Raw genomic sequence first — 12,812 nt, 5'->3', positions numbered from 1 at the left:
AGAGCCTGAATGGATATTTCCCTAAGGAAGATATGGATATAGCCAATAAGCCAGAAAAAGATGCTCAATATTATTAGTAATTAAGAAAATGCAGATCAAAACTACTACGAGGAGCCACTTCACACCTATTAGATGGGCTACAATAAAATTTTTTAAAAGAAGAAGAAAATTAAGTCTTGGCAAGGATGCAAAAAAACTGGAACTCTCTTACATTGCGGGGAAGTAAAATGGTACAACCATTGTGAAAAAGTTTGGTGATTCCTGAAAAGCTAGACATAGAATATAACCTCATTATTGTACACTATGATATAAACCCAAAAGAACTGAGAACAATGTCTCAAACAGGTATTTGTATACCCACGGTCACTGCAGCATTATTCATAACAGCCAAAAGGTGAAACAATCCAAATGTCCTTCAACAGATGAATGGATAAACGAAATGTGGTATATACATACAATGAATTATTAGTCATAACAAGGAATGAATTTCTGATACAAGCTACAATATGGATAGATCTTTAAAATATGCTAAATGAAATAAGCTAGAAACAAAAGGACAAATATTGTATGTTCCCACTTATGTGAAATATCTAAAATAGGCAAGTTCATAAAGAAAGAAAGTAGAACCAGGAAAGAAAGGGTAACCAGGAAAGAAAGGGGAACATGGAAGTTATCACTTAATTGTAACAAAGTTTCTGTTTGGGTGATAACAGTTTTATAAAGACAGCTGACCCTGAGGGGTAGGAGTGTTGACCTCCCATGCAGACAAAAATCCGTATATAACTTTGGACTTCCCCCAAAACTTAACTATGTAGATAGTGGTGATGGTTAAATGACATTATGACTGTAATTAATACAACTGAATTGTACACTTAAAAGTGGTTCAAATGGCAAATTTTGTTATATATTTTATCATAATTTAAAGCATCAATAAAGTAACATTCCAAAACTCATTGAACTGTATACTTTACATGGGTGAACTGTATAGTAGGTGAATTATATCTCAACAGAGTTGTTAAAAATATACTCTAATTTTATGTCAAAATAGTGACTCAGAAAATTATTCCATATGATCTTAGTATGACAGTACTGGCACTACATCTTCCTTAACAAGGTATATTCTAAAACTAAATAACTATAAGCAATTTTAAACTTCATTCAGTATTCTTAACACCTGCAAAAACAGATCAAGAAAATCAGGAATACTTTTTAAGAGCAAAGGCATATACCATAATTGAGTACAGAGTTTCCCACCTCTGCCCACCCTGCACATGAGCTCATAATTTTAAAAGATGTGAGGAAGTTTATGACAATAATAATACATGGCACTCAAGATGGCACTAAAAGGAACAGAACTTTCTTCCTTCTTTTTAAAAATGAATAGATTCTCACAATACAATGTTAACACATAAAAGAAAAATCAACTCCATTAACCTATTTTGCTTCCAACTATCTCATTCAAGAGGACTATCTTAAGATAAACAACAGTTATTAAAGACTAAAATACAGAGCCATAAAAATTGGGGGTAAACTTGAAAATCTTCTGTCTCCAATCTGCTCATTTCACAAAGGAACTGAAGCAGCGCCTTGTGTAAAGATACATACATAGGTAGGAAGGAGCAGAGGCAATGCTATAAAGGACTATTTGTGATGCAGTCAGTGTGCTTCTTTCTGTGACACTTTATGACACTGTAAGCAAACACTTGAAGTCACTTAAGCTGCTAAGTATCAAGAATTGATGTGAGGCTATAAAAACATGGTAGAAATGTTCAGACCTTGAATGATGCCACAACTGACTCTCCCACCTCTCCTACACCCCCTGCAAAAAGCTGAAGTAAATGAGCTTGTGTTCAGCATAAAGTGATGAATTTCAAACTTGTGAAGACCTAACAAGGGTGAGGGCAGGGGATACACAGGAGGATAAGTCTAGATACTGAATGGTAACTTCCCCAATCCCTATACCCTGGAAGATAAGCTTATAAAATAGAACAAACAGAAGAAGACACAAATAGGAGGGAAAAGGGTGGAAAATCAAACCAGAAGCAACTTATGCTTTCACTTATATGTGGAGTGTAAAGGACTTTAAAATAAAGAAAATAGAAAGACTCATAGATAAGAGACTGACAGATGTCAGAGGGGAAGGAGGTGGAGAGCTGGGTGGAAAAGGTGAAGGATTAACTACAAATTGGTAGTTACAGAATAGTCAGAGATGTAGATTACAGCATAGGGAATATCATCAGTAATACCACAACTATGTATGGGGACAGGTAAGTACTTGAAGCATAGGAGGGACCACTCCGTAAAGTACATGATTTTCTAACCACTATGCTGTACATCTGAAACTAATACAGAATAATATTGAATGTAAACCGTAACTGAAATATTTAAAAAATTTAAATTAAAAACACATCACAACGATAACAGGAAAAAAAAGGAGAGAGAGATAGGGGAGTGGTGGGTGGGGGCCTCAAAGATATGTCCCAGAATTGAAGGAAATAAGTTGGCCAATTCAAAAGAATCATTCAGAAAACCTGTAAGCTATCAAGAACAAGAATCACATCAGACATCTAACAGTAGTACAAATGATCAAAAAATTAAGTGCTGCTCTCAGAATTGAAAAGACAATTATTTCAAACCTAAAATTTGATAACCAAACCATCAATTACATTAGATAGAGACATTTTTCAGGTATACTATGTTTAAAAAAAAAAAAAACCTCATACATTCCTTCTCAAAGCAAACTTGAGATTGTGCTACACCACAACAGAGGAAGTAAGTCAAGAGGACAAGAGTTACAAGAAAGCAACAGTCTAACACAGAAAAGTGAAAGGATTTCTCAAAATGATCACAAACTCCCAAGATCACAGCTGTGTAGCAAACAGAAACAGAAACCACTCCAGGTTACAGCAGTAAAACAAGAATGCCCCAGAAGGAAGATTCTTTAAAAAAAAAAGTTTTTAATTTGAAATTAATGATGTGAATTGTTTGATCACTCTTGAATTTAAATTGAGTTTGCATAAAGAATTAGTTAAGAGGAGAGAACCAAGATGGCGGCGTAGGTAGACACACTGCACCTCCTCGCACAGCCAGAGCTGACAGAAAATAGAACAACAAGGAAGTCCGACACCATAAAAAAGAAACATACATCCAGACCGGTAGGAGGGGCGGAGACGGGCACCTGGACGGAGAGAACTCGCGGGAGAGACTGGCGGAGTGTGGGACGAACCGGGCAGGCAGTCTGACGACTAGCAGACCCTCCGGCCCCACATTCGCAGACAGGTAAACCGGGACGAAGGGCAGGGAGCGAGGCAGGCCGCGCAACTCAGGGCTCCAGCGCGGAGAAATAAAGCCTTAAACTTCTGATTGAAAACACCCATGGGGGTTGGGGCGGCAGCAGGAGAGTCTCCCAGCCTCACAGGAGAGGTCCTTGGAGAGACCCACAGGGGCCTAGGGTGTGCACAAGCCCACCCACTCAGGAACCAGCACCAGAGGGGCCCAATTTGATTGTGGGGAGCAGAGAGAGTGACTGAAATCCGGCGGAGAGTGGAGCAAGCGCCATTGCTCCCTCTCGGCCCCTCCCCCACATACAACATCGCAGCACAACGACCAGCGTTACCCCGCCCCAGGAACACCTAAGGCTCCGCCCCTTTAAGTAACAGACGCGCCCGAGACACACAAAAAAATGGCCCGAATGACAGAACAATTCAAAGCTCCAGAAAAAATACAACTAAGCGAGGAAGAGATAGCCAACCTATCGGATGCACAGTTCAAAACACTGGTAATCAAAAAGCTCACAGAATTGGTTGAATCTGTTCGAAAAGTAGATGAAAAAATGAAGCCTATGCTAAGAGAAACAAAGGAAAATGTACAGGGAACCAATAGTGAGGCGAAGGAAACTGGGACTCAAATCAAAGGTGGGGACCAGAAGGAAGAAAGAAACATCCAATCAGAAAAGAATGAAGAAACAAGAATTCAGAAAAATGAGGAGAGGCTTAGGAACCTCCAGGACATCTTGAAACGTTCCAACATCCGAATTACAGGGGTGCCAGAAGGAGAAGAGGAAGAACAAAAAATTGAAAACTTATTTGAACAAATAATGAAGGAGAACTTCCCCAGTCTGGCAAAGGAAATAGACTTCCAGGAAGTCCAGGAAGCTCAGAGAGTCCCAAAGAAGCTGGACCCAAGGAGGAACACACCAAGGAACATCATCATTACATTACCCAAGATGAAACAGAACGCGAGAATCTTAGAAGCAGCAAGAGAAAAGGACACAGTTACCTACAAAGGGGTTCCCATAAGACTGTCAGCTGATTTCTCAAAAGAGACCCTGCAGGCAAGAAGGGGTTGGAAAGAAGTATTCCAAGTCATGAAAGGCAAGGGCCTACATCCAAGATTACTGTATCCAGCAAAGCTATCATTTAGAATGGAAGGGCAGATAAAGTGCTTCTCAGATAAGGTCACGTTAAAGAAGTTCATCATCACCAAGCCCTTATTATATGAAATGTTAAAGGGACTTATCTAAGAAAAAGAAGATAAAAAACATGAACAGTAAAAATGACAGCAAACTCACAGTTATTAACAACCACACCTAAAACAAAAACAAAAGCAAACTAAGCAAACAACTAGAACAGGAACGGAACCACAGAAATGGAGCTCACATGGAGGGTTATCAATAGGGGATTGGGAGGGGGAGAGAGGGGGGAAAGGTACAGAGAATAAGTAGCATAGATGACAGGTGGAAAATAGACAGGAGGCGGGTAAGAATAGTGTAGGAAATGTAGAAGCCAAAGAACTTATAAGTATGACCCATGGACATGAACTTATAGGGGGGGAATGTGGGAGGGAGGGGGTGGGCAGGATGGAGTGGAGTGAAGGGGGGGAAATGGGACAACTGTAATAGCATAATCAATAAATATATCAAAAAAAAGAATTAGTTACACATCACAGAAAACTAAACAAACCAATAAATAATTATTAACTCCAGAAAAAAATAAAACTACACCATAAAGCTAACTCAAATGCACTAAATATTCATTTAACTAAAAATTACTGTAACAGAACTGGTAGAACAAGGAAGGAAATAAAGACATCTGTGGACAGAGGTCTGGAGGAACAGAGCAGAAAGCATCTAAAATGGAGAAAAGGAGATCAAAAAATAAAAGTATACATGTGTATTATTCAGAAGTACGAACTATAGATGGAAACAGTAGAACAAACTAAAAGCTGTCAAATTGCCTGAGTAGTAGAAATCCGGGGCCTGGACTGGGAAGCCAAACAGGCAGAAACATAGCAAAATAAATAAAAGCCATATGGAAAAACAAAAATTAAAGAAATACAAGAGAATTGGAAGATGTTTAGCAGCATCCCTGGCCTCTACCCACTAGAATCCAGTATCAGGAGATAGCCAAAATATCCAAATCAACAAAGTTATTGGTGAAAATGAAAAATTTTATGGAAAAAAACTAAACAGACTTCTTGACCAACCCAATACTAATCTCTTTCTACTCTTCACAGTGTGTCACTGCTGCCTCCACCACCTCCCTTTTTTGTCACTTAGACAAAAGTTTACCAAATACATTTACAAGTTTCAAAGTTACTCACTTGCTGATCAATATTCCACTGAAACCCCCAGGTTCTAAAGCAAATAATTTATCCTTGTTTGAAGAAAAATGTCTGATTAAAATAACACTCTTTAAATATAAGAGAGAGATGGCCACAATAAGCAATCCTTAAAATTTTGCCCCCAACCCTCTTTATTTTATGGAAAAGCTAGGTAGTTAGAAGAACAATCTAATTTAATGTCTAGACCAGTGGTTCTTAATTTTTGGAAGCCAGAGTCCCCAATAACAACCTTACAGAAAGCTCTGAACTTGCACTAAAAGAAGAAAAATTTGTGTCAACTTCAGGGATTCAGACAAACCTTATTAAGGTCCTATATCAGATTCAGGTACCATTATTTGTATTCATGACTACACCAGCAATTTGAAATTACAATCTTCATATAAACACCTATTCCTCTCCTCTGGAGGAATAGGCTGTAACCTACTTCACTATTCCTTAAAGAAACTAAATCAAACCCCTACCAAAGTCCTGCTGAGCCACCTATTGATCTTGGACAAGTATCTTTAATCTCTCCAGGTGTCAATATCCACACGGTTGTTGGGAGCACAAAATAAGACAGTATGTGCCTAGTATATGATAAAAGATACAATTATGTTGCTGATCGTCCCTTGAGTTTTGGTGTTTGGTTGGTTGGTTGTTTTTTACTTCACCATTTAGCTTTATTCTCATAGGCCCTTGGTCACGACGGGTCAGAATCACTGTCTTTTTAACATCAACATCTATTTAGTTCTAACTATGTGCCAAGTGTTGCCCTAAATGTTCAACATGGACTGTCCTTTATGTTCCTACCAATACCCAAACTCCATCTTACTGATGAAGTAAGTTTAACTTGCCTGAACTCTCACAGCTTATAAACACCACAGCTGATTCAACCACAGGCAAACCGACTCAAGACCCTGGCAGCCACTCTTACTACTTTTTCCTCAGACACACGCAATCACTAAAGTCGCGTTAAATACAATATGTATAGAGGAAAAATGCCCTGAGAGCATGTGGTTCAAAAAGTTAAATTTTTTAAGGCACAGCATAACAACGCCCTGTAAGAAATTTAGAATTCCCAAGATTCCGTTTTAATTTTAAAAAAGTAAAATCGCAAGTAAGTTTCCAAACAGTGCTAGGAGGGGAGGCGGGTAGAATCCGCCCCAAAACAGGGTGGGGACACCCAGTATCTTTGGCGCGGTCAGTCAAGACAGTTGCAAACGGGGCTGCCCCTAATTCAGGTCACCGTCACCAAGACGCCTACGACTGGCCCCGTCACAGCAGCAAAAGCCCACCGCGGAGCTGTATCAAACCCTGCTGGATTCCAGCAACCTCCAAGCCTATAAGGCGCCACCTCCACCACGGAGGATAACAGTCAGGGCGACGAAAAGCACACCGCCTGATATGGCAGGCGCCCAAGCCCAGGGAGGAAGAGGAACCTAAGGACAGGATGGGCCCACCGATCAAGACAGTCGGGAAGGGACCAGAGGAAGAGCTGGCACTAAAGGCCTCCCGCCGAGGTCTCGCCCCTCCTCCCGTCCCCTTGGAGCTCCTGAACCCCAAACCGCAAGATCTGACCGGCTCCTCACCAGAACGTGCCAGGGAGCGGCGGCCGCCCGGAGCCTTGAGGCGGACGCCACGCGGGATCCGGGCCAGGCCTAGGCGGAAGCCACCCGACTCTCCAGGACGCACTCACCTCTCGGGGCGATGGGGCGAAGCCCTGCACCGAGGCGATGTACCGCTCCACGTCGGCCTTGCTGCGCCTCATCGCGCAGCCGACCTGGCTCCCAGAGGGCGAGAGGTCAGTGCTGAGGCCCACAGTGGTCACCGTCTCCAGGAGCCAAGCGGCTGAAAGCCTGTGACGCACAGTCGCCCGGCAGAGAAGCCACCGCCACCGGCGTGTTGCGTAAGCACTGTGCGCCACGCCAACGACTGCTGCGCTGCGGCTGCGCACAGCCAGCTGGCCACCCCGCCCTGGGTTCAGCGTGATTCCCTGTGGATCCCAGATCAGGTTTTGCTTGTCAGAGCATGTGCAGAGCGGTTTAGGTCTGGGTGAGAGAAAAAAAGTGTGTGTTTGCTGTGGCCGAGGACTAGTAACTACATTAGTGATTTTCAACCGTTGTGTGCTGTAAGAATTTTTTAAACATGCAGTACGTGACTGACTAGTCGAGGGCTGTAACCTCTTTTCCCTCAGATTGTCAAATGAAAAAATGACAGCAGTCAACACAACAATAGCTGTCTGGTGTGCGTGAGTCAAAATTCTACCAATTTTTTTATATCAGCAAAAAATATATTTTGGTGTGCCGCAGAATTTTAATAATTAGTTTGTGCCATGAGATGAAAAAGGTTGAATATCACTGAACAAGATATATGGAATGATGTTTTTTACCTGATGGTTTCTCAGAAGTTTTGGTAATTCTTTCTAGCACTCAGCCCATTTTGGTGTGCATGTTCCAATTGGAATGGTTTGTAGGTGATTGGTTAAATGTATGATGTCAGACACGAGCATACAAAGCATACATGTTAAAATTCATGCTTTCTAAGAGAACATATAAAAAATTTAAAGTGCGTGTTTAAGGCAGACCACAAAATACTGCTTTTGTACAATTATATATAGATATATGTGTATGTATATTTGAATGCCCCCCAAATTTATATTTCGATAGCAAAACAGGATACACCAAAATGTTAACAGCAATCATCTCAAGATGTTATCTGTATTTTCCAATTCTTCAGAAATGTTTACTTTTGGAATTTGAATTTTAAAATCTTAGTTGAAAATAGGTTTTATAAAATGTTTCCAGTGGCAAAGACATTTTTAGGTTTTAAAAGATCATACCTATGTATACAGTAGGCTCAATTATCTAGGAAAATAGCAAACAAATGAAATATGTTGAAATTTTTAACTGGAAGTTTAGGATGTTATTGTTATGGGTCATTGTTTTCCCATATTTTCCAAATTTTCTACAATGAGCAAGTATTGCCTTTATAGAGAGGGGAAAAAAAACAGCATTTTGTTTTATTTCAACCATATTGGATATGAATAAGAGAAAAGAAAACGATGAGTCTGAGATGACTAGTGTGACTGACATACATTAGCAGAACCAACATTTAAAGAGAATGTGGTTTGGAGTGGAAATCCTATTTTAGATAGTTGATTTATTTCACTTGAGGTGCCATTTATATAATCCAAGTGGAGATGCCTACTAGGTAATGAAATGGTAGGACCAAGATCTGTGATGGACTTAGAAATCATAAAGCTCAGATGACAGTTGAAATGATGAGTTTGCCCTGGAAAGAGTGTTAGCAATAATAGTGATAGCTAATAAGTAAGCCCTCTGTTCCAAGTCCTTTCCTTAGCCCTTCATATTTATTAACTCAGTTAATTTTTTTCCCAAATACTTTGTGAGGATACTATTATTTATCATTATCCTCAGTTTTACAGATAAGGAATCCAAGGGAGCAAATGGTAAAGCAACTTTCCCAAGCACTCTTGAGTAGTAAAATTAATCTGTTTAAGTTGAATATACTAAAAAGGAGTGGGCCGAAGAGAGAACCTTCTTGAGGAACCTGAAAGACTTTTTTTAAGTACATTTATTAAGCTCTACAACATCAGTTTTCATCAAATAAAAGGATAAGTCTGTCCTTCTGGGCTTTAAAAATAGACATTTTTCTCCATAATGATATCCATTCTAGCCCTCAACTCTTCCCGGTGTAGACTAGTTCCATTCAAACCGATTCTCACAAGTATTGCCCTTCCCCCAAATCACACACCTAATTATTATAATGTCCTCTACAAGGAATTCCTTAGCAGTAGGATGAATTCTATTCTAAAGGTTCCTTCACTTTTGCTGATTGCAAGTTCAATTCGAATAAGTTGAATATATAGAAATATCTAGCTTGTTTTATATTTTTTACTTTTAAAGATTTTTGGGTTTTTATTTACTTTTTAAGATTTTACTTATTTATTTTTTAGAGAGAGGGGAAGGGAAGGAGAAAGAGAGGGAGAGAAACATCAACGTGTAGTTGCCTCTCAAGGGCCCCCTACTGGGTACCTGGCCTGCAACCCAGGCATGTGCCCTGAGTGGGAATTGAACCAACCACCCTACAGACCCACACTCAATCCACTGAGCTACACCAGCCAGAGCCTATTTCTTTATTTTTAGAATAAGTTGAATATATAGAAATATCTAGCTGTTTTATTTTTCTTTATTTTCTAAAGATTTTATTTCTTTATTTTTTAGAGTGAGGGGAAGGGAAAGAGAAAGAGTGGGAGAGAAACATCAATGTGTGGTTGCCTCCCATGTGCCCCCTCCTGGGACCTGGCCTGCAACCCAGGCATGGGCCATGACTGGGAATCGAACTGGCGATCCTTTGGTTCACAGGCTGGCACAAAATCCACTGAGCCACACCAGCCAGGGCATAGCTTGATAATATATTTTTTACTAGCAGCAGATTGACCTGATTCATCTGAATGCTCAGCTTCTGAATTAATTGATCAAACAGGTATCCGATGTTGATCAAACTCGAGTTATTTTCATCTCTTCATGAACCATTATGCTCTGTTGCTGATTGTCATCCACTGCAGACACATTATCTTTCACATATCACATGATTCTTTTTCTTCAGAACCATACTGTAATTTCTTCCCATTTTCTCAGCACTCCCAATTTGTATGATTCTATAGTAACCTTAAACTGCTGTTTTATGGGTTGCACTTTGAATATTCTCAGGACTTTTGAACTTAGTAGACATGATGAGGTTAACAATGTTCACAAAGAAGTTCAGTCACTCTGCTCCTCAGTGGTAGCTGTCCATCCAGCCCTTTTACATCTTAATTTCCAGGATTTGAATTCACTGCCATGTCCTCTGAAGAAGGGAAGCTCATCATTGGAGGACTAAAGTTCAACACTGATTAGTGAGCAGGCTCCAGAAGATGACTTCAGCTTTGGGCCTATTTCTGAGGTGGTCATTTTCAAAGATCAGGAGATTCAGCAATCCCAGAGTTTTGGCTTCATTACGTTCACCAATTCAGAGCATGCCTCATATGCCATGAGAGCCATGAATGGAGAGTCTCTGGGTGGTCACCAGATCTGTGTGAACCACGCAGGCAAGTCTGTGCACGGAACCAGAGGGGGTGCCTTTGGGGCCTATGGGCATGGTCACAGATATTCCAGAGGGGTGGGGACCAGGGCTATGGGAGTGGCAGGTATGACAGTCGACCTGGAGGATATGGATATGGAAGAACCAAAGACTATGGTGGCAACCAGGGTGGTTTTGACCGCTATTTAGTAGGAAATTACAGAGACAATTACGACAACTGAGATAAGGCAGGCATACCTAATGTAGATACACAAGGAATAAAAAATTTCTAATCCAGGAATATCCTTCCAAATGGCTGTATTTATGAAGAGTTTTGGAGCTGCACTGAAACATTTGTTTTAGTACATCAACTTCTGTTTTTTAATTTAGCTCCCAAGATAGCTTGTTAAAGACCTTTTAGAAAGCTCTATGTGTTTTTAATTTTTTTTCTCCCATTTAAAGTCAAATTCTGGGACATTTATACAGTCTGATATTTTTATTTTTACCAGTTTTTTAGTTTGAGCTCTCAGGATTGGTTCTGGCAAATAAATAAATAAATAAATGTTTGGCTAGGCTGATTTTTTTCTTCAGAAATATGTTGGAACTAGGGACATTTTTAAAACTCATACATAGTTTATCATTGTTAAGAAGCAATTTCCAAATGTAACTGCAAGAACATGATTATTTAGAGGTGTATTTTGCTAGAGATCAGTGCTCTGATTATGTAGAAGTTTCTTTAAAATATTTATAAATGTCATTTTTTAAATACTGGAAGGAAAAATATTCTGTATTTCATGTAGCCTTTATTTTAGCATGTCCTTCATGCAGCTGATCAAAAAGATGATACCTAGGGGAAAAAAAGTTCAGAAACAGGAGAAACCACGTTGCCACTGACATTATCTTTTGTTCTTGGACATATTGTAGCTGTTTTAATTCTAAGATTTTTGCTTTGATTGCATCTCTGAAAATAAAGGCTTTTGCACATGCTGCTCTTGATGTCCATAACCTACACTGCCTGTCATGTGTAGAAACTGATCTTTCACCCATCAACTGTGGAAGGGTTTTGAGCTATGATAGCGCCAAACATGCGCTAAGCACAATCCTGCCTGGAATCATGTGAGGCAGAGCTTGCACAAATCATAAATTAAGGGATATATACAAACATATGTATGTGCATTGGTATGTATATATCTATATCTACCTATACACATGTGTATATGTATGTATCTATGGGACTTGAATCCCCAAACCAGTGCTAATATAACATACCCAACATGTAGTATAAAATTTTCTAGAAGTGACATTTGTAGAAGTAGAAAGGAACAGGGAAAATTAATTTCGATAATATTTTATTTAACCCAATATATTTAAAGTATGATTTCAACATTCAAATAATATAAACTAAATGTTAATGAGCCGTCTTACTATGTTCTTTTTGGTACTAAGCATTAAAATTCTGGTGTATATTATACATTTATATCTTAATTCAGGTGTTAGGTTTTCATCAGAAATACTTTTAAACTTTTTTTAATTTATTGATTTTAGAGAGAGACATTGATTTGTTGTTCCACTTATTTATGCATTCATTGGTAGATTCTTATATGTACCCTGACCAGGGATCACAACCATATTCTGGTGTCTTGGGAGGATGCTTTAACCACCAAACTACCTGGCCAGGACTCATCAGAAATACTTTTAGGTCTTCATTTAGATTTCATAAAACTTAGAGATAAAAAAATAGATTTATATATCCAAGTTGTCCCAAATATTTTTTAAAGTTACCAATATAGAATTGAATATCAAGCTTTTTAATTTAATTCAAATTAAGTCAAATTAAAACTTCAGTAATTCAGTAGCACTAGCTACATTTCAAGTGCTCAATTGCCATTTGTGTCTAGTGTATTGGATAGCATGTCTCTATATTAAATTCCATTGCTTGTTGTTCAGACATTAAACCTAAAGAAGGAACAATATGGTTGAGGAAAAAATCCAAAAAGCACAGCATCCCAGAAGCTAAAAAGTAAAGCTTTGAAGAAAGAATAATCAGCAGCAAAAAAAGCTACAAAAAATTCAGGAATGATGAATGAAAAAAAAAAAAAACCTCTTTAGACTTGCTTATTAAAGTTGAT

The 12,812-nt window shown here is 39.1% G+C and overlaps 1 protein-coding gene and 1 pseudogene across 2 annotated transcripts in view; one reads left to right on the top strand and one right to left on the bottom strand.

The window, feature by feature from the left end:
* LOC112297574 (E3 SUMO-protein ligase RanBP2) overlaps positions 1 to 7,526 on the bottom strand; it is a 103,116-nt gene extending 95,590 nt beyond the window's left edge. The window contains exon 1 of one of the 2 annotated variants that reach the window (XM_053920550.1): positions 7,298 to 7,526. In XM_053920550.1, the coding sequence (XP_053776525.1) occupies positions 7,298 to 7,369 (72 nt within the window). In that variant the 5' untranslated portion in view covers positions 7,370 to 7,526. The remainder of the gene's footprint in view (positions 1 to 7,297) is intronic. The other variant, XM_024552359.3, reaches the window with a different exon arrangement.
* Positions 7,527 to 9,715: 2,189 nt separating this feature from the next.
* On the top strand, positions 9,716 to 11,528 carry LOC123478912 (RNA-binding protein 3 pseudogene; annotated as a pseudogene).
* The last annotated feature ends 1,284 nt before the right edge of the window (positions 11,529 to 12,812 follow it).

Source organism: Desmodus rotundus, chromosome 3 (assembly GCF_022682495.2).
Source record: "Desmodus rotundus isolate HL8 chromosome 3, HLdesRot8A.1, whole genome shotgun sequence".
NCBI lineage: Eukaryota > Metazoa > Chordata > Mammalia > Chiroptera > Phyllostomidae > Desmodus > Desmodus rotundus.
Note: the sequence above shows the minus strand (reverse complement) of the source record. Positions and strands in the feature narration are given on the sequence as shown.